Raw genomic sequence first — 21,864 nt, 5'->3', positions numbered from 1 at the left:
AAGAACATGAGGACTTCTTGGATGAAGCAGAAGCAATCATTCAGGATGCGGAAAGTGAGAAAAGCTTCAGAGCACATACAGAGGCTGAAAAGTGGAGCCATGTGACGAAAAGACGCAAACGGATCAAGTGGTCACCCACACAGCTTAGCAACCAATATGAAGCCCTCATGCTGGAGAACAAAAATAGCACAGCTCAGGATGATACCGTATCTACAAGAGAAGACACACTATCAACAAAAGAAGTTACTCTGTCAACAAAAGCGGAAACAAAAGACACTCAAAAACACTCACGAGCAACAAGCAGTGCGTCCGGAAAGAAAAGAAGAGTGGTAGTTATGGGCGACTCACTACTAAGAGGCACGGGGGCAACTATCTGCAGGCCGGACATAACCGCAAGAGAAGTATGCTGCCTCCCAGGAGCAAAAATCAAGGATGTGGCCAACAGGATACCAACTATCCTCAAATCCAAGGATGACGACCCTTTCCTACTGATACATGTAGGCACAAATGACACAGCAATAAATGACCTACCAACTATCTGCGTGAATTACCTCTACGATGGACTTCTCGCAAAACCTGGGAATCACACATTCGCGAGAAAACTTGCAACACTCATCAGGAGGGCTTTAAACTAGAAGAAGAGGGGATGGGAGGAAAAACAGCAGACAAGAACATGCAGAAGGACAAACTAATCAAGGATACTAGATGTGGTAAAGAGGACCCAAGACAGGGTACTCAGAAGGAAGCTAAGAAAAAGGAAGCAAAACTTCTTTCCTGCATGCTGACCAATGCACAGAGCCTGACCAATGAGATTGAAGATCTGGAGTTGGTAATGTATGAGGAAAAATACGACATAGTAGGAATAACTGAGACATGGTTAGACGACAGCTATGACTGGGCGGCTAACTTGCAAGGATATGATTTGTTTAGGAGGGATCATAAAAAAAGGAAAGGGGGTGGAGTCTGTCCATATATAAAGTCCACTTTAAAGCCCACACTAAGAAGATATACAAGAGGGAAATGAAGAGGTGAAGTCTCTATGGGTGGAGATACAAGGAGGGAAAAGTAATAAAATCCTCATAGGGGTTTGTTATAAGCCACCAAATATAACAGAAACCACTGAAAATGTATTATTGAAACAAATAGACAAAGCAGCAAATCCCAATGAGGTGATTATTATGGGGGACTTCAACTACCCCGACATAGACTGGGAAACTGAGACCTGGGTATCTCAGAAAGGAAACCAATTTCTGTCAGTGACCAAGGATAATTCTCTGTCACCACTTGTGCAGGGCCCAACTAGAGGGACAGCCCTTCTGGACTTAATGTTAAGCCACAGGCCAGATAGAATAACAGAAGTCCGAGTCGATGGCACCGAGGGAACAGTGACCACAATATAACACAATTCCACTTGTCCTTCAGTAAGGTGCCCTGGAAGGGGGTTACGAAAACGCTGAATTTTAGGAAAGCAAAGTTTGATCAGCTTAGAGAGGAGCTTCGCCGAATTGATTGGGGCAATGTCCTCAAAAATAGGAGCACAGAAAATAAATGGGAAATATTTAAATCAGTTTTACACCCCCACTGCGAGCTAGCCATACTGTACAGAAATAAAAGGGCTAGGAACAGGAGAACACCAATGTGGCTAAATAAGGATGTAAAAAGAGCAATAAATAACAAGAACAAGACATTTAGGAAGCTAAAACAAGAAGGCAATGAAGAAGCATTAAAAAGTTATAGAGAAAAAAATAAAATGTGTAAAAAACAAATACATTTAGCAAAAGTGGAAACTGAGAGACTCATTGCTAATGAAAGTAAAACAAACCCCAAACTATTCTTTAATTATATAAACAGTAAAAAGATTCAAATTGATGGTGTTGGCCCTTTAAAGAATAATGAGGGTGAAATCATAGAGCGCGATGTGGGAAAAGCAAATGTTTTAAATACATTTTTCTCAACAGTGTTCACACAGGAAAAGGATTTGCCAGGGGAAATGCAGAGTGATAATGTAAACTCCCCATTAAGTATTACCTGCCTAACCCAGGAAGAAGTGCAGAACCGCCTTAGTAAGATTAAAATTGACAAATCACCAGGCCCTGATGGCATTCACCCTCGGGGATTAAGGGAGTTAAGTAATGTGATAGACAGGCCTCTATTCCTTATATTTAAAGGCTCTATAGAAGCAGGGTCTGTTCCTTTTTATTGGCGGCAAGCGAATGTGGTACCAATATTAAAAAAGGGGTGTAAAAGGGAACCTGGAAACTATAGGCCGGTAAGCTTAACATCTGTTGTGGGTAAAATTTTTGAAGGGTTTCTAAGGGATACCATTATGGAATATCTCAATGTTAATAAATGTTTAACTCCATATCAACATGGATTTATGAAGGATCGCTCCTGTCAAACTAACCTGATCAGCTTCTATGAGGATGTAAGCTCTCAAATGGACCAAGGAGAATCATTGGATGTCATTTATCTCGACTTCTCTAAAGCATGTGACACTGTCCCACATAAAAGATTGGTAAGTAAGATGAGAAAGCTTGGGCTAGGGGAAAATGTGTGTAGATGGGTAGGTAGCTGGCTTAGTGATAGAAAACAAAGAGTGGTTATTAATGGTGCATCCTCAGATTGGGCCAGGGTTACTAGTGGGGTACCACAGGGGTCTGTATTGGGCCCCCTACTATGTAATATATTTATTAATGATCTAGTGGATGGCTTACACAGTAACATATCAGTATTTGCAGATGATACAAAACTATGTAAGGTAGATAACACAAAGGAGGACAGTTTGCAACTACAGACAGATTTGAGTAAATTGGAGAATTGGGCTGAAAAATGGCAAATGAGGTTTAACACAGATAAGTGTAAGGTTATGCACATGGGAAGGAGAAAAAGATGCTACAATTACTTACTAAATGGGAAACTGCTGGGGAAATCAGACATGGAAAAAGACTTAGGCATCTTAGTCAATAAGAAGCTAAATTGGAGTGCCCAGTGTCAGGCAGCTGCCACCAAAGCAAATAGGGTCATGGGATGCATCAGAAGAGGTCTGGGGACACGAGATGAAAACATAATTCTCCCTCTGTACAAATCACTCGTCAGACCACACTTGGAGTATTGTGTGCAATTTTGGACGCCGGTGCTCAAGAAAGACATTACTGAACTTGAAAGGGTTCAAAGGCGGGCTACTAGAATGATAAATGGAGTTGGTTCACTACAATACCTAGAAAGGTTATCAAAATTAGGTCTATTTACTCTAGAAAAGAGAAGACTTAGGGGAGACCTAATATATATGTACAAGTATATCAGATGGCAATGCAGAGATCTCTCCAATGAACTGTTTGTACCAAGGACTGTGACAAGAACAAGGGGGCATTCTCTTCGTTTGGAGGAAAGACAATTTCTGCACCAGCATAGAAGAGGGTTCTTCACGGTAAGAGCAGTGAGGCTCTGGAATTCTCTTCCTGAGGAAGTGGTGATGGCCAACTCACTGAATGAATTTAAGAAAGGAATGGATGCTTTTCTTGTGAGTAACAGTATAGAAGGTTATGAATAACAGAATATTATAGGTAGATGGTTGACCCAGCTTAGGAGTCGGGAAGGAATTTTTTTCCCTACTAAGAAAATTGGCTTCTACTCTGTGGGTTATTTGCCTTCCCCAGGATCAACAATGCAGAACAGCTGCACTAAAAATAGGCTGAACTAGATGGACATAAGGTATTCCTTCAGCCTTCAAAACTATGTTACTATGTAACTATATGCCAGCTCACCCCTGTATATGCCATGCACAACCTTCATATGCCAGCTCTCCCCTGTATGTGTCACACACATCCATATGCCAGCTCACCCCTGTATGTGTCACACACATCCATATGCCAGCTCACCCCTGTATATGCAACGCGCAACCTCCATATGCTACTTCCGCCTGACACATACCATCAACAACCTCTCATATTTTTGCCTCTGTGCAAAAAGCAGTATTCCTGGCCCTTCACCTCTGCAGATCTGATAGTTACCAATGAATGATGTCGCCACCCCACTCCTGTCATCGCTGCAGCACCCCTGGTATACAGCAGGTCTTCATCTTCAGCAGCTCATCGGGTCTACAGCAGACAGCAATTCGTCAGGTCTACAGCAGGCAGCAGCTCATCGGGTCTACAGCAGGCAGCAGCTCATCGGGTCTACAGCAGGCAGCAGCTCATTGGGTCTACAGCAGGCAGCAGCTCATCGGGTCTACAGCAGGCAGCAGCTCATCGGGTCTACAGCAGGCAGCAGCTCATTGGGTCTACAGTAGGCAGCAGCTCATCGGGTCTCCAGCAGGCAGCAGCTCATCGGGTCTACAGCAGGCAGCAGCTCATCGGGTCTACAGCAGGCAGCAGCTCGTCGGGTCTCCAGGAGCATGTCCGGTATCCTGTCCTGATCTCCTGCAGCTCCTCTTGTATGCACAGTGTAACCATCCGAGACCTGTTATGCCGGAAGTGAACAGTACAGCATCCGACATAATAGGGCTAGCGATAGTGTAAATGGAGCTCAGCGGATAGCGCTGGTCTCTAATAAAATGGCGCCTGGCCACAACTACAGCTGTAAATTGAGCAGCCCACAGAGGCGTACCTGGTTCACAGCTCATGTGGCTGCAATGTTAGAGATATGGTCGGCGTCCGATCGCTGTCTCCTATGCCCATGGACTTCCGTATCTGAGGACCGAAAGTGACGTCCAGCAGCCATTACAGACCTGCATGGTAAACTGGCAGCGCCCAGTGGCTGCACTAAAACAGTAAAAAAAAATAAACGTAACAGTCAAGCTTAGGTGAAAACATCTTTTCACATAATTTTCATTTTTATAATAAATTATCAAAAATCACGGCACCTTCCCATTAATCTCATTTCAACCTTGATAGTGACACTCTCTTAGGATACATTTTACTCTATGATGGCACTTTTGCACATAGCCACTAGATGGAGCTACATTTGACTGCATTTTTATATCTACACATGATTTACAAAAATTATATTTTCTTGTATTAACTCTATACTATTTAACATTAGAAGCTGTGTATTTCTGTAATCATTTGTACGTATACATGATTGATTACCACTTCTGTCTCTGTAAAAACAAACCCCTTTAACCCCTTTCTGACATCAGACGTAAATGTATGTGGATGTTGAACTCCCTCCCTTTGATAAGGGCTCCAGCACTGATCCCACATCTTTTCTGGCACATGTCAGCAAGCGCATCGGAAATCCCGCCCATCAGTGACCCCGTCACGATTGTGGGTCACCGATGCGTTGGCCTCCAGCAGAAGTCTATGGTTGTCACTGCCGGATTGCTATGAGCGCCACCGACTAGCCAAAAATGCATGGACCAGGGATCGTCCTGCCAAACTCCCGCTCTCCTTATAACATGGGCAAAACGCTATTCAGGCAACATAGGGTGAGGGTAAAACAGTGTGGCAATGTTTTACTGAGCCACAAAACAGGCAGATAACACATAGAACAGTCCCAGGAAAATACCCAAGATGGGGCACATTGCAGAGTGTCACCCTTATACTGACCCGCCAGGGTGATATCAGCTGTGACTCTAGATCTTCCAAGGTCACTACCGCACCTGTGGCACGCACACAAAGAGTAGGTAATGACAAGCGTAGGAAGATGACAGTCCATACAAGGCCAGTTGATTTGAGGATCACAATCTGGCTTCTCCAAATGTATCCAAGGTTCAATGGAGCAGATCTGTATTCTTCCAACCGAGGCTGAAAACCCCTAGGTTGTTTCCTATAGAATGATAGATCCGTGTCCCTCGTAATGGAGTCATGATGTAAAATGGCTGCTGTCCTGTCTCTGGTCCTTTTAAGATGTATGGATGTCTTGGCAGAATCTCTGCCTGTTTCTCTCTCTCTCAGTCTCTTTATACAGAGGCAAGTAACCTATTTTTAGACTTAACAAGTGTCCCTCATTCATTATTTACATGAAGGGTAAGAATGGAGATGAGATCAAGTAGCATTACTTGATTATTTAAACTATTTGCATAGTTTTTCCCTCTCTGCTTTAGAAGTCAACAAACTGGCTCCATAATACAATGTATAATTAGCATATCAGCAAACATCACTAGTGATCAAGTATAAGCACACAATAAAAGTCAATATTACCAGCTTACACAAACAAAAGTCTGTTTTCTTGACTAACTAGAAAATAACACTTAAATTTGAAAGCCAACATACAGATAACATTCTATTATTCTTCTTTTGCTAAAAAATAGTCATCTGGTTAATTAAGATACAATGCTGTATGTCTTCACAATGCCAAAAGTAGAAAAAAGTTTAAAAAATATAGAAAAAATATATAAAAGTTCAAATCACCCCTCTTTCACCCATTCAAAATAAAACAATACAAAGAAAATAAAACATATTTGGTATCGCCGCTTTCAGAATTGGCCGATCTATCAATATAAAAAAAGAATTAAATGATCGCTAAATGGTATAATGAGAAAAAGCCAAAACGCCAGAATTACGTTTTTTTGCTCGCCTCAACATTACATTAAAATACAATTACAGCCGATCAAAAGATCATATCTGCACCAAAATGGTATTCATTAAAAGCGTCAGCTCGGCACACAAAAAATAAGCCCAAACCCAGCCGAAAATCATGAAAAATGGAGATGCAACAAGTATCGGAAAATGGCGCAATTGTTTTATACTTTACCTAATAAAGATGAGATATTTTTACTGATAAATGTTTATTTTCTGTTGGTAATTGGTTTATCCTATAAAACTCCCATATAATATTCTCACCTTGAATTTATCCTATAAAACTCCCATATAATATTCTCACCTTGAATTTATCCTATAAAACTCCCATATAATATCCTCACCTTGAATTTATCCTATAAAACTCCCATATAATATTCTCACCTTGAATTTATCCTATAAAACTCCCATATAATATTCTCACCTTGAATTTATCCTATAAAACTCCCATATAATATCCTCACCTTGAATTTATTCTATAAAACTCCCATATAATATTCTCACCTTGAATTTATCCTATAAAACTCCCATATAATATTCTCACCTTGAATTTATCCTATAAAACTCCCATATAATATTCTCACCTTGAATTTATTCTATAAAACTCCCATATATTATTCTCACCTTGAATTTATTCTATAAAACTCCCATATAATATTCTCACCTTGAATTTATTCTATAAAACTCCCATATAATATTCTCACCTTGAATTTATTCTATAAAACTCCCATATAATATTCTCACCTTGAATTTATTCTATAAAACTCCCATATAATATTCCATCCTTGAACGCACGCCGCGTGCATAATGTTTTTGTACAATTTGTGAATAATATATACAGGTTCTCCTCGTCTGAGTTATTTTTGAAGGTCAACAAAATACGATTTTCCTGTAATTCATTTCTCGCACTCTCTGTATAATAATGACTTTTCCCTGTGTGGGATTTTTGATAAAAAGGTTGACAACTAGTTGGACAACCCCGTCTCATTCCTCATGTTTGGTCCTGTTAAAATAAAAACACTTATACAAACCTCCCATGCTGGCACCGTTTCAGTGGTGTCGGTACTTGCGTTCTTCGGTCTCTTTTGAGGTTTTTACGTCATGTGAGCCCTGTGCCCAATCAGCGCTGACGTCACTGTCCCCACCTTCGGACAAATCAAGCATCATGAGGCCATCAGAGAGTAGCCGCAGCCCTGGCTTCCTGTTGATGTTCAGTCCAAAGGAAGGAACAGTGAAGCTGCCGCTGATTGGGTGCAGGGCTCGTGTGATATGACAACCTCACATAAGCCCCGGGACAGTGAGTCTCGACACCGCTGAAGTGGAGCCGGCACGCCAGCAGAGTATGAGTGGTTTTATTTTAATGAGGCCAAACATGAGGAATGAGTTCACTGAGAAAAAATCCCCATCCCTATTGCCCCCATCTCATCCTGGTATGCAGGGCCCCATCCCTATTCTGGTATGCATGGCCCCATCAAATAGCATAAAAAAAAATTACAGTTACCTACCCGGTGCTCCTTCACAGCATCCTGCTCCGGTGCCAGCAACTGCTTTATGTTTGTAAGCAGCACATGGCAGGGACGTCATGCGTTGCTCACAAGCAGAGCACAGCTGCCAGAGTACTCACCGAGACTGTGCGCACAGAGAGCAGTGAGTATTCATTCCTCTTCAGTAGCGCGCAGTGTCAGCCACCGACTTCCTGCTGCTGCCGGCAGTCACATGTGCCACTAGTCAAGAGAAATGAATATTCATTGGATTCATCAATTATTCATCAGGAGACTATTTAATATTGAACTATATTCAAGCGGAACTAGACGAAGAAAAACCTAAAATCATGTATCATGTTAACCAAAACAGTCAGAAAACTAGCGAGATATTGGCAGATCCCAGACCTCAAACTATATACTTTGTAAGATTATAAGCCCCTCCAGTGTCAGGAATAGATAGTATGTGAAAATACCGTATATACCGCTCAGGGAACACTTACCTGTCAGAGATAATTTCCATATTCATACTAAATAATGGCACAGATCTCCCAGAAATTATGATTGCACATATCCCTAGTCTTTATAACGATATTGCACTCATTCCCTGACAGACCGCAGCATGGTCATTAGTTAGAAGCTGCTAATGATCCTTGGAGCAGGTAAGTTTTCCCTGAGTGGTACATATTGGGCCGACTGAAAACTGAGTTTAGTCTAGGACAATTTGTCTGCAATACTAATTACAATTTATACTCGTGTATAAGCCGACCTGAGTATAAGCTGACCCGCCTAATTTTGACACAAAAACCTCGGAAAACTTATTGACTCGAGTATAAGCCTAGGGTGGAAAATGTAGTTGCTACTGGTAAATTTCAAAAATAAAAATAGATACCAATTAAAGTAAAATTAATTGAGACATCAGTAGGTTAAATGTTTTTGAATATCCATATTGAATCAGGAGCCCCATATAATGCTCCATACAGTTCATGATGGCCCCATAAGATGTTCCATACAAAATACGCCCCATATAATGCTGCACAAAGGTTAATAAAGGCTCCATAAGATGCTCTATAGAATAATATGCCCCATATGCTGCTCCATAAAAGTTATGGCCCCATAAGATGCTCCATTGATTATGCCCCATATGCTGCTCCATAAAGGTTATGGCCCTATAAGATGCTCCATAAAGGTTATGGCCCCATAAGACGTTCCATAGATTATGCCCCATATGCTGCTCCATAGATTATGCCCCATATGCTGCCCCTGTCACGGTCCAATTCTTGGATCCGTGTCAGATTATGCATTCCTTCCCGTAAACCTTTTTTTTCCTTTTCAGGCTTCTGGGGCTTAATATGGGTTTCTGCCCCCGGTGGCCACAAGTGTCACTACAGCCTGATAGGTTCTATTGGTTGCCTTTTGCTCCCGGTGGTCACTGGGGTTATTGCATGTTTTTGGTCCCTGCTCATGTGACCGCTCCTCCTTTGCTATATGAGGTCAGCTGGTCTATCAGCAGGTGTTGGTGATAGCAGCTTTTCCTTAGTTGGATTCCAACCACGGTGAAGGGAGCAGCTGGCTGAGGTGTTAAGCCACTGCTGAAACCTGGTGAAGTGGGCAGCTGGCTCTGAGGTGTAGAGCCACTGCTGAAACTGGTGTTGAACTCTGTCTGCCCGGTGTCTGCAGAAGAGTGAGATGGTGAAGGTGGCAGCTGGCTGAGGTGTCGAGCCACTGCGAAAAGTTAATCCGGTGATGCACTCTGCTGCCCGGTGCTGCAGCAGAGCAAGATAAGTGTTTTTGGTGTTTTCCCATTTGTATATTTTCCTTGGTGTGTATTAGTACAGCGGTGGGGACCAGTGTCCGCATCACCCAGTTCCCTAGAAAGGGATAGGTGCAGGGTGAGTTAGGGACACAGGTATCCTGCTCGGCGACAGGTGAAGAGCCTATATAGGGAACGCTAGGAGTGTTCAGGGACACTGCCTCAGGGGAGTGAGGGAGGTCTCCACGTCCCCGTTTCCTATTGCAGGGCCCACCATTGTAACTGTTTTCCCTTCCCCTTTGTCTTGTTGTTTGTTACCGGCCTGCGGGTCGTGTCACACAGGACAGTTACACGTGTTGGTCTTGTTGTTTTAGTTACCGACCTGCGGGTCGTGTCACACAGGACAGGTACATGTGACAGCCCCATAAGTCGCTCCATAGAATAGGCCTCACATGCTGCCCCATAAGATGCTCCATAGATTATGCCCCAATATGCTGCCCCATAAGATGCTGCATAGATTATGCCCCCATATGCTGCCCCATAAGATGCTCCATAGATTATGCCCCCATATGCTGCCCCATAAGATGCTCCATAGAATAAGCCCCATATGCTGGTGCAAATAAAAAAAATGACATACTCACCTCTCGTCGCTGGGGGCCAGGTGCCGGTGTCCTGAGCAGGTGGGGACACCGGCGATCTATGTGGGACGGATGCTGGTGTCAACGCTGGGTCAGGACCCGGCACCTGAGATATTCATCTGTCCCCATTCCAATGCTGCTCGCCGCTATCTGCCGGGTCCTCTGTCAGTGACCTTCAGGCAGCAGAGGGCGCACACTAACTACATCATCGCACCCTCTGCTGCCTGAATGTCACTGACAGAGGACCCAGCAAACAGCGGCAAGCAGCGTTGGAACGGGGACAGGTGAATATCGCATATAGTTACGCCCTCCTGGCGCGGTCTCTGCAGCCCTGTTCTCACGCCTGCCTTCAGCGGTCACGTGGTATTGCTCATTAAAGTCATGAATATGCACATATTCATGACTTTAATGAGCGGTACCACGTGACCAATGAAGGAAGGTGCCTGAGAGCATGGGACAAGCAGGGGGGCTGCAGAGACACGCCAGGGGTGGGTCAGTATGATCTGACACCCCCCCCGCTCCCTCTCCTCCGCCAACCTTCTGGCATTTATGACTCATGTATAAGCAGAGAGGGGGACTTTTAGCCCAAAAAAATGGGATGAAAATCTCGGCTTATACGCGAGTATATACAGTAACAGCAGTTACAATACCAAACTAGGGCAGTCCCTATAGGAGAAAAAACACAAGCATCTGTACTATATTTTCACATACTATCTATTCCTGACACTGGAGTGGCTTATAAACTTACCAAGTATATAGTTTGAGGTCTGGGATCTGCCAATATGTGGCTAGTTTTCTGACTGTTTTGGATAACATGATACATGATTTTAGTTTTTTTGTATAGTCTTGCTTGAATATAGGTCAATATTAAATAGTCTCCTGATGAGTCACCTTTGGCGAGGACGATGAAACCCATAGAAATGAGAGGCTTGGAGAGTGAGTGTGTACACGTCACCTCACCCTATATACTGAACTGTGGGATATATGTTTTTTCTATTAGTCATCTATTGACTAACCTTCAGGGGCAAATTATGGGTATAGTTTTAGATTTGGAATTAATAAAGTTTAGTTTTATCCTTTTGTCAGCAAACATGAGGAATGACAAGAGACAACCCATTTAAGAAGATTTAATTTTGGTTAAAACTATTCCGACATTATGAACATAAAAAAGGCTTCTCCCCTATGTGACGTCTCTGATGTTTATTAACACTTGATTTCCAAGTATATTTCCCACATTAAGAAAATGAAAAAGGCTTCTGCTCTGTGTGACTGCTCTGATGGCGATCAAGAAGCACTTTCTGGTTAAAATATTTCCCACAATCTGAACAGGAAAAAGGCTTCTTCCCCGTGTGAGTTCTATGGTGATTAGCCAAATTTGATTTCCGGTTAAAACATTTCCTACATTCTGAACATGAAAAAGGTTTCTCCCCTGTGTGAATTCTCTGGTGATTAACCACTTGTGATTTCCGGATAAAACATTTCTTACATTCTAAACATGAAAAAGGTTTCTCCCCTCTGTGAGTTCTTTGGTGCCTAACCAATTCTGATTTGTTGACAAAACATTTCCCACATTCTGAACAGGAAAAAGGCTTCTCCCCTGTGTGAATTCTCTGGTGATTAACCAATTGTGATTTCCGGTTAAAACATTTCCCACATTCTGAACAGGAAAAAGGCTTCTCTCCTGTGTGGATTCTCTGGTGCTTAACACAATCTGATTTACTGTTAAAACATTTCCCACATTCTGAACAGGAAAAAGGCTTCTCCCCTGTGTGAGTTCTAAGGTGACTAATAAGATGCTCTTTCTTGTTAAAACATTTCCCACATTCCGAACAGGAAAAAGGCTTCTCCCCTGTGTGAGTTCTATGGTGAATAACCAAATTTGATTTCCGGTTAAAACATTCCCCACATTCTGAACATGGAAAAGGCTTTTCCCCTGTGTGAATTCTATGGTGACTAATAAGATGCTCTTTCTTGTTAAAACATTTCCCACATTCCAAACAGGAAAAAGGCTTCTCCCCTGTGTGAGTTCTATGGTGATTAACCAAATCTGATTTCCGGTTAAAACATTTCCCACATAATGAACAGGAAAAAGGCTTCTCCCCTGTGTGAGTTTTTTGGTGCCTAACCACTTCTGATCTATTGATAAAACATTTCCCACATTCTGAACAGGAAAAAGGCTTCTCCCCTGTGTGAGTTCTATGGTGATTAACCAATTGTGATTTCCAGTTAAAACATTTCCCACATTCTGAACAGGAAAAAGACTTCTCCCCTGTGTGAGTTCTTTGGTGCCCAACCAATTCTGATTTATCGATAAAACATTTCCCACATTGAGAACATGAAAAAGGCTTCTCTCCTGTGTGAGTTCTCTGGTGAGTAACAAAATGAGATTTCTTGTTAAAACATTTCCCACATTCTGAACATGAAAATGACTTTTTTGCTTTAGGAGCAGTTTGTTTTTTACTGCCTCTTTTGTGACTTTTATTTTCCTTAGTAGTCAGTAATGAATCAGAAGATGGGACCTGTTTCATAGTATAAGATGACAGATCTTTGCTGTAAATGGATGATGGTATATCTGGAGTAATGGCATTCACTTCAGTTGTATCTTGTAGGATCTCAAGATTATCAGATTTAAAAATTGAAGATGTCAGCTGTCCCTCTGATCTCCTGGTACAGTCATCTGCTAAGATAAAAAACATCCTTGAGTTTTATATTTTTAAACATTTCTACTTAAACTGTCCATAAAAATGGCAAGCTATGTAAAAAACTTTAATTATTTACCAAGACAATAACTGTTCACAGTCTAATAGAAAACCTTGTTGGATGAACCACTAGTGTGCGGTGTTCAACTGTTTGTTCATTCTGCCTCCCAAATATCAAATAAAAAGAAACCAATCAATGATATGTAGGCAAAAATAATACCAATTCTTATCTCACAAAAAATAAGTCCCCACTCAGGTCCATAATTTGTCAATAGAAAAACAGATAAGGCAGGCTACAGTTAGTGCTATAGTTAGGGTTAGTGTTGGGGTAAAGTTAGGGTTACTTTTAGGTTAAAGTTAGGGTTAGGGTCATGCTAAAGTTAGTTACTGTTAGGCTAAAGAATTAGGCTTTTCTCAATTGTCTCCCCAATAATTTGGTCACGTCAGTCATGTCAGAGATTTCTATTTCCGGAAAAAGAAATAAAAACAAATAAAATGGCCCGTCAGTATTATAGTGCAGAGGAGGCTTATGCACTTTTATGTTCTGACAGTGAAGAAAGTGCAGTGTCAGATGGCGATGTGGATTTCAAGGGCTTTAGTAGCAGCGACAGTGATAGCTCAGAAATGAGCAGTGATTCTGGTCCATCCTCACACACAAGGACCAGTACAACAAGAAGGACAAATAGCGCTTCTGGAGAAATGTCTCCAACTCAGGGAACAATGCCCAGTACTAGCGCTGTCCCTAGTGCTCGTGAATTGGCGCACACCAATGTCCAAGGGGCTTTGCCTCTTGATGTAGCATTTCCCAGATGGGAGGCTTCGGATTCGGCTACTCCATTCATCCCTCATTGTAATGCCATTCCTGGTATAAATGTGGAGGTGGAAAATTTGGGACCAATTATTTTTTTAGTTTGTTTCTGACCGATAGCTTGCTAGAGCATATTGTCCTACAGATTTATATGTGTCCCAATTCATCAACCAGAATCCACGATCCTATTATGCTAGGTCAAATTTGTGGACACCAACTAATATCCTAGAAATTAAAACATTTTTAGGACTTACATTCGCTATGTGGCTTGTTAAAGAAATTAGCATTCAGTCCTATTGGTCCAACCGCCCTGTTCAAGTCACACCCTACTTATCTGCGGACATCCAGAAAAATCGTTTGGGAGCTGATAACTCCTTTTTCACAAAAAGGCTGCAATCTGTATGTTGACAACTACTACACCAGCATACCTCTATTTAAAAGTCTGGTTGAACATAACATAGGGGCTTGTGGGACCATTTGGAAAAACCGTCAGGGGTTTCCACAATCATTGGTCAGCAAAAAGTTCTGAAAGGGGCAGTCAGGGGCTTTACACAATGGAGAGCTGCTTGCCCTTAAGTATAAGGATAAAAATGATATTTTTATCCTGAGCTCGATCCACACAGATGCCACAAGGGCCACTGCAGACCAACAGGGATCCACTACTCCAAAACCTGTGTCTGTCATTGACTACAACAAATATATGGGGGTGTGGACCTTGCAGATCAGGTTCTACAGCCATACCAGGTATCAAGAAAATCATATGTCTGGTATAAAAAGTTAGTCATGTATTTGTTTCAGGTGGCCACTTATAATTCTTTTGTGTTATACAAAAAAGCCGGAAATGCAGATACTTTCTTTGATTATCAGGAAAAGGTCACTGAAAATCTTGTTTTTGATAATTTTGTCCCCGCCAATCCTTTAGAATCTGAAGATGTGAGAAGACTCACTGAGCGACATTTTATTGCACTCATCCCAGTAACTGAAACAAGAAAGAACCCCCAGAGAAGATGTCGTGTATGTTCCTAGAGAGGAATGAGGCATGATCCCCGCTATTATTACCCACAATGCCCATCACTGCCAGCCTTATGCCTCCATGACGGCTTTACAATCTTCCACACAGAACCACGGTTTTGAACTGTTTTGACATTCAAGCATTTGGTTTATTTAGTGACAGACACATTTGAGTAGAGTTGACTTAACAATTTCTGGGGGTAGGTGGGGGAGGTCTCCAGAGACACAAGCTGGGCACAATATGTTATTGTGAGGCTTAGAAAAAAAACTACATCCAGCAAAATGTCACCGGTCATGGCGGCGCCTGCACAGTAGCATCTATAAGTAAGAGATAGAGGCTACTGGACAGGGGCCGCTGGTGTCATTTTGCTGGATGTAATTTTTTTGTAAGCCTCACAATAGCCACAATATTATAGGCATTATCACCAATAATATCAATGCTATTATATGCATTATGTAATAATGGGGGCAGGTCAGTGAGGGGTCAGCGACCTGTCATAAGCCAATACAGATGAATATGTAATCAGAGCACCACATAAAGCCCCACCCACAGCCCCACCCACAGCCCCGCCCCAGAGCACGAGAATCTCATTAACTGAAAGCTACAAATACAGATTACACAACAGTAAACCAGAGTTGCCCTCATTTATGGTGGACCATTGGAGCTACTATGAATCCTGACCAGAAGATTAGAGAAAATAATATTGCTCCCCATTTCAGGAGAGATTGTGCAGTAATCTGAATTCCTTAGGATCAGAAACAATGTAATTTATGACGTGGAGTGAATCCATGACACCAGGGCTGGAGCCAACACATCTCCTGCAGGCGGGAATAAATGTATATTACAGCCATCAGCCACGCACAGCTTAGAGATCTATCAGGGCACCGGTGGAATGTTTGTCCTGTAGATTATCACAATCCTCCTGGAAGTTAGTTGGTTTTAATACAAATTGAAAAGTCAGGATAAAGGGAAACTCTGCTGTTATTGGACAGAAATTCACACTCGGCCTCACTGCACATTTACTGTTGTCGCTCATAAAAGGGAAGTTTGGCCAGAAAGACTGGACCTGGTCTTGTAGGGACCATGAGACATTCAGCAGCACAGAAGGGAGAGAAGATTCATCCGATAAGATCTCAGGGATCTAGGAAGCCAACAGCATCATTACCCTCCGCTTTCTCTTACAGGCCCAGCATAAGATTTTTCTTCAAGTGATTTTCTATCTTGTCAGCACATTCTACGTACGCTGTCATTTGGCTTTATAGTTACAGATCTGGGCAGGTAACGATCAGTGTCTCCTAATGTGAAGGAGAGAATGGCTAAGGAAATCAACTGTTAAATCTTATATAAGTCAGTTCACATATGGTGTACCAAGATGGCGTCTGTGTCTTCAGACAACACCCTGGAATGAATCCTTGGAATGCAGAAGCTGAGATACTGGATACCATATATGGAAGTGAAGATGAAATGGACCTATCATAGACTGACACTGGCTACTCAGAAGATTGTGTGACACCCATTTCCTGTCTCTCTGTCATAAGAATAAACTTCAGTTGTGTGCAAGCCTTTCCTGAGAAAAGAGTAGACATCTAACTCTGTGTTCGGTGTGACTCTTTAAGCGCGCACTCGGCCTATATTAGGTCAGGTACAAGCAATCACATAGATCTTGCTTTAAGGGATCACCCTCACATTAATCCCAGGGGGTAGGTGGATACTCCAGGTTATAAGTTCTATAAAAAAGGTCTTTCAATGCCCAAAGTCATTTGAACAGTTTTGGGTGGAGGAGAATGTTGTGGTGTAGAGGCAAAATGGTGATCATGGTAATACGGCCGGACTACACCACCGATAAAGCAGCCACAGCCGGTGACTGAGAGGAATCTGTGACTTCTCTGCATTCAGTGGTTACTACTCACCTGGGTAGTCATATGTGGGAATCTCCTCTTTACACCGCTCATCACCCCTCACATATGTCTCTGTAGTATTAATATGGGTCAGATCTTCACCCTGAAACAAATATTGTAAAAGTCACAGACAGATGGAGAAGTCCCATCTATGATCAGCTCTAATCCTGCCATCTCCACCGTTCTCATTATACAAGTATAAAACATGTAATACTGGAGGATAAAACAAGACTGAGCACAAGACCATCACAGCCGTCTACACATCATAGGGGAGATCTCCTGACACCTTCTCTCCATCTACCTGATGATCCTGGGGAGCACTGGGATCTTCTTGGTTACAGTCCTGTGGAAGAAGAGGACGGGGACATCTCTCTGGTGTTGTCCTCTTACTGGACAGATCTGGAGGAAACACATACAGGGACTGAATTCATTCTTTACATACAGATAATTATAGGCCGTGTGTATTTAGTCCTATTACCTGGTGATGTGAGGGGCTGGGGAACCTCCATTATGACGTCCTTGTACAGATCTCTGTGTCCTTCTAAATACTCCCACTCCTCCATGGAGAAATAGACAGCGACATCCTGACACCTTATAGGAACCTGATACATACAATGATACCGTCATCCCCTCGATCCCTTCATAGTGTTACTGTATAATGTCCCAGCATTCCCAGCAGTGTCACCTCTCCAGTCAGCAGCTCCATCATCTTGTAGATGAGTTCTAGGATCTTCTGGTCATTGATGTCCTCATGGATCAGGGGGTGAGGTGGAGGCCCCGTGATTGGGCTCAGGGGTCTTCCACATCCCTCAGACACAGGGTCCTGACAGCGATCACTAGAGGTCTTCTTCACCACTGTGTAATCCTGGTTATGGAGAGACACATTAATAAATCTCACTCCAGACATTTCCAGAGTCCTCACCTCTCCAGTTCTGTCCATCTCTTATTCCCATAGATAAGAATGATGTAATGTGACGTCATCAGAATCTCTCACCTCTCCAGTGAGACGGAAGAGGATCTCTAGGGTGAGGTGTAACATCCTCTCCGCCATCTTGTCTCTGTCCATATCCATCCTTGATGGGTAAATCAGGAAAATTCTCTTCTGTAGAAGATCTTCACTGAGAGGATCCGATATTGTAGAGACCTGAATGAGAAGAAGATGATCCGATGTAACATCATAAGAATCCTGTGTAATAATACAATTACTGGAGATAATAAGGGAAACATATGAGGAGATTTATTATCTTACAGGGTTTAGTTTTCTTCCCTGACATCTACTAATAAAACCTATATATTTAGGCCACAGACAACAAGCAGTTTCCACCTCGGAGTCGGCAGCTGAACACGTTCCTCATAGACTCATCTTCCATAACGCTAATTCTCGTCTCATTACCGACACTGGAATCGGCATTAGCAATACTGCAGGAGATATTCATTACACGTGACATGAGAAATAACTCCTTCATGATGAGGACGACATCTTCATCTTCTACTGCGGCTCTAGAGACAGATTTGGCCAGAGTCGGTCACTGCCTCCATCCCCACCGGCCGTCTATATGAAGGTTTCCCGTCTTCCCCGCACTGGAATCTTCTCTCACGTTAGATCTCAGCTCTGAGTCACACACAGAAGTTTGAGGCTTTTAGAAAAGATTTTTTGCTTCCACAAACACAACGGACAGAAATGATCTGATCCCAAAGTCTCCATGTACAGTGATTTATGGGGATTATTTCTGGCCTTAGGCTTTCCTATATTACAAGAAAAACTCCAGAAAAAGCCGATATTAAAATGTTTCTAAAGAAAATTGGCTCCAACAATTCTTGTAAGAAGAAAAAAATATGTAAAAAGCAGAAGATACATTTTATAATTTTTAACATGTTAAACATTTATTAAAAGGAAATTAATCTTTTTGGGCCCCAGAACATAGATGTACACCGCAGGGACGGCACAGATGAGGCGGCAACAAAAACCCTGACAGTTTTACCACTTGCTGCTGTGAAAAGCAAATATGACATCTAAGAAGGTGTGACAGAGTTCGGCTGAATGCCCCCTGCCTCCAAGTACTCGATAGTATGGGGCGTCCTAGTTACTCCGATACTTACATGCCTAATAATGGTGTCTGGGCTGCAATGTATGAAGGTCTATTTGGCCGGGCCAGAGGCAGCGTCCAATAAGTTACCTTATAACGCCCCCCATACACATTAGACTAAAGCTCCATGAAAGCACTGATTTCGGGGGGTTTGGCCGACCATATAATGTATTTGGGGGCCTCCCGACAGATGATGTCAGGGCAGAGAAGGATCTGGCATCCTGAATTTCAGAGGATAATCCGTTTGTTCTTCCTGTAGATAATCCTCCTCTAGAGGAGTCTGGAGGCGACTCTCTCATACAGACCACAGGAAAGCTGGAATATTTGTGTGTATGGGGGAGTCGGGAGAGATCGCCGTCTGCCAAATGACCGCTCAGCCAACTCTGGTCTCACGTGTATGGGGCCGTTAGTATTACACTGACAGGCAGCGATGATACACGGCACTACAGTAGTACAGGGCATCACCGGAGCCATCAGAGGCTTGTATGTTGTGCGATCGCACTGATCAGAGGGGTTTAAAAAAGGTTTAAAGGGGGAAAAAAATCACAGTTTCAGCAACAAGAAATATCCATCACTATATGGAAAGCAGAGTCACTGCACAATGTTAGTTACGTCACGTCCATAACTACTTTATTATACTCTATTATCCTGTACACAGTGGAGTAGATAGAAATCACAGATCCCACAGCAATAGCTGGAATTGGGCCCTCCAACGTAAAGAAAAAAAATCTATCTATATACACTGTTCAAAAAAATAAAGGGAACACTTAAACAACAAAATATAACTCCAAGTAAATCAAACTTCTGTGAAATCAAACTGTCCACTTAGGAAGCAACACTGATTGTCAATCAATTTCACATGCTGTTGTGTAAATGGAATAGACAACAGATGGAAATTATTGGCAATTATCAAGACACCCTCAATAAAGGAGCGGTTCTGCAGGTGGGGACCACAGACCACATCTCAGTACCAATGCTTCTGGCTGACGTTTTGGTCACTTTCGAATGTTGGTTGTGCTTTCACACTTGTGGTAGAATGAGACAGACTCTACAACACATACAAGTGGCTCAGGTAGTGCAGCTCATCCAGGATGGCACATCAATGCGAGCTGTGGCAAGAAAGTTTGCTGTGTCTGTCAGCGTAGTGTCCAGAGGCTGGAGGCACTACAAGGAGACAGGCCATTACACTAGGAGATGTGGAGGGGGCCGTATGAGGGCATCAACCCAGCAGCAGGACCGCTACCTCCACCTTTATGCAAGGAGGAACAGGAGGAGCACTGCCAGAGACCTGCAAAATGATCTTCAGCAGGCCACAAATGTGCATGTGTCTGCACAAACGGTTAGAAACTGACTCCATTAGGATGGTCTGAGGTCACGACGTCCACAGATGGGGGTTGTGCTCACAGCCCAACACCGTACAGGATGCTTGGCATTTGCCACAGAGCACCAGGGTTGGCAAATTCACCACTGGCGCCCTGTGCTCTTCACAGATGGAAGCAGGTTCACACTGAGCACATGTGACAGCCGTGACAGAGTCTGGAGACGCCGTGGAGAGCGATCTGCTGCCTGCAACATCCTTCAGCATGACCGGTTTGGCAGTGGTCAGTAATGGTGTGGGGTGGCATTTCTTTGGAGGCCACACGATGTTGGGCTGTGAGCACAACCCCCATGGAGACACAATTGTGCCTTTACCTGGAGATAAATTCCCAGTGGGGGCAATTTCCAAAATGCAATAACTTAAGTGGGGAATTCAGCTCTTTTCACACTTGAGGGATCTGTATATGGAGTCTACAAACTACAGTGGGGGAATAAGGATTTGTTACGCTGCCAATTTTGGGGCTAAAGTCACATTTTTGTGAGGAAATAAAGTACAATTGTCATTTTTTCCTTCCACATTGCTTACTGTATATTCCTCTCACACTATCCAAATTCAGATATTGTCCTGTCAGAAAGGAGAATACAGGGAGCGAAAGGGTTAATAGGACTCACAGGAGGAACCGGCCCAGAAAGCAGAAGATCCAGGAGTGTCCGCCACATATATGACTGCTCTGTGCACAGGACCTGTGATGAGGTCACAGGAGGGGAGGAGTCAGGGGTCACATGATCAGGGGCCTCAGGGTGTGCAGGACTCAGTGTGCTGGAGCGCTCCCGATAATCAGCTGCGTGTGTCGCGCTGTGTGATAGTCACAGCACCTGCATGGAGGGCGACACATGCAGCTGATTATCGGGAGCGCTCCAGGGATCCGGGGTCCCGATGCAGCTATTCGGTAAGCGATATTAGCCAATAACAACTTCTCCGACGATATTCGCTCATCTCTAGTAATAACAGCTCAAAGAAATTCACCGAACTTTTCATTAAGTTTAATAGCGAGACCCTATTAAATATTGAGCACCAGCGGGACGAAGCATTGACAGCGGCATGTAAAAGTGTGGGCGTCCCTGGTCAAAATGACCGTTATTGTGAGCAGTAGTAAGATGAAGATGAAATGATCTCTAAAAGGCCGAACCTCTAAGATGACACATGGCCTTTGTATTTTAGACAAAAATAATATTAAAAAAATATATATATAGACTTTTTTACAATTTCATAATTGCAAAAAGGAAAAAGGGCGATGCAAAACTTTGGGCACCCTTGGAGATTTGTGTACTGAGATGATTTTGATCAAGATTTCACAACTTAATTAGCTTGTTAGGGTTATGGTGAAATCACATGGTGACCAGGAGCTACAGTCTGAGGAAATAGCTAAAAAGCCTTCACTAGACCCCTGTACAGCTGTATAATGAGGCCCAGGCTTTATAGTGAAGGGACAGGAGTGAGGGCCTGTGCCCAGGAGCTACAGTCTGAGGAAAGGGCTAAAAAGCCTTCACTAGACCCCTGTACAGCTGTATAATGAGGCCCACGCTTTATAGTGAAGGGACAGGTGTGAGGGGCCTGTGCCCAGGAGCTACAGTCTGAGGAAAGGGCTAAAA

At 43.0% G+C, this 21,864-nt stretch overlaps 2 protein-coding genes across 2 annotated transcripts in view; one reads left to right on the top strand and one right to left on the bottom strand.

Moving 5' to 3' along the window:
- The window catches only part of LOC141074061 (uncharacterized), a 134,085-nt gene that overhangs the window by 80,332 nt on the left and 31,889 nt on the right, over positions 1–21,864 (top strand). The gene's annotated exons all lie outside the window — the stretch shown is intronic.
- LOC141074013 (uncharacterized) lies at positions 11,551–13,101 on the bottom strand. The gene has a single exon (XM_073561526.1). It carries the CDS (start codon positions 13,084–13,086, stop codon positions 11,626–11,628), a length of 1,461 nt encoding a protein of 486 aa, XP_073417627.1. The 5' UTR covers positions 13,087–13,101; the 3' UTR covers positions 11,551–11,625.

The sequence above is a fragment of the Dendrobates tinctorius genome, unplaced genomic scaffold, assembly GCF_039654945.1.
Source record: "Dendrobates tinctorius isolate UK_male_01 unplaced genomic scaffold, ASM3965494v1 ptg000322l, whole genome shotgun sequence".
NCBI classification, from domain to species: domain Eukaryota; kingdom Metazoa; phylum Chordata; class Amphibia; order Anura; family Dendrobatidae; genus Dendrobates; species Dendrobates tinctorius.
This window is presented reverse-complemented; position numbering and strand designations above follow the sequence as displayed.

Excerpts from the sequence above, each read along its gene's own strand:
- LOC141074013 (XM_073561526.1), bottom strand. The coding sequence starts at position 13,086 with ATGTTTTTTATCTTAGCAGATGACTGTACCAGGAGATCAGAGGGACAG.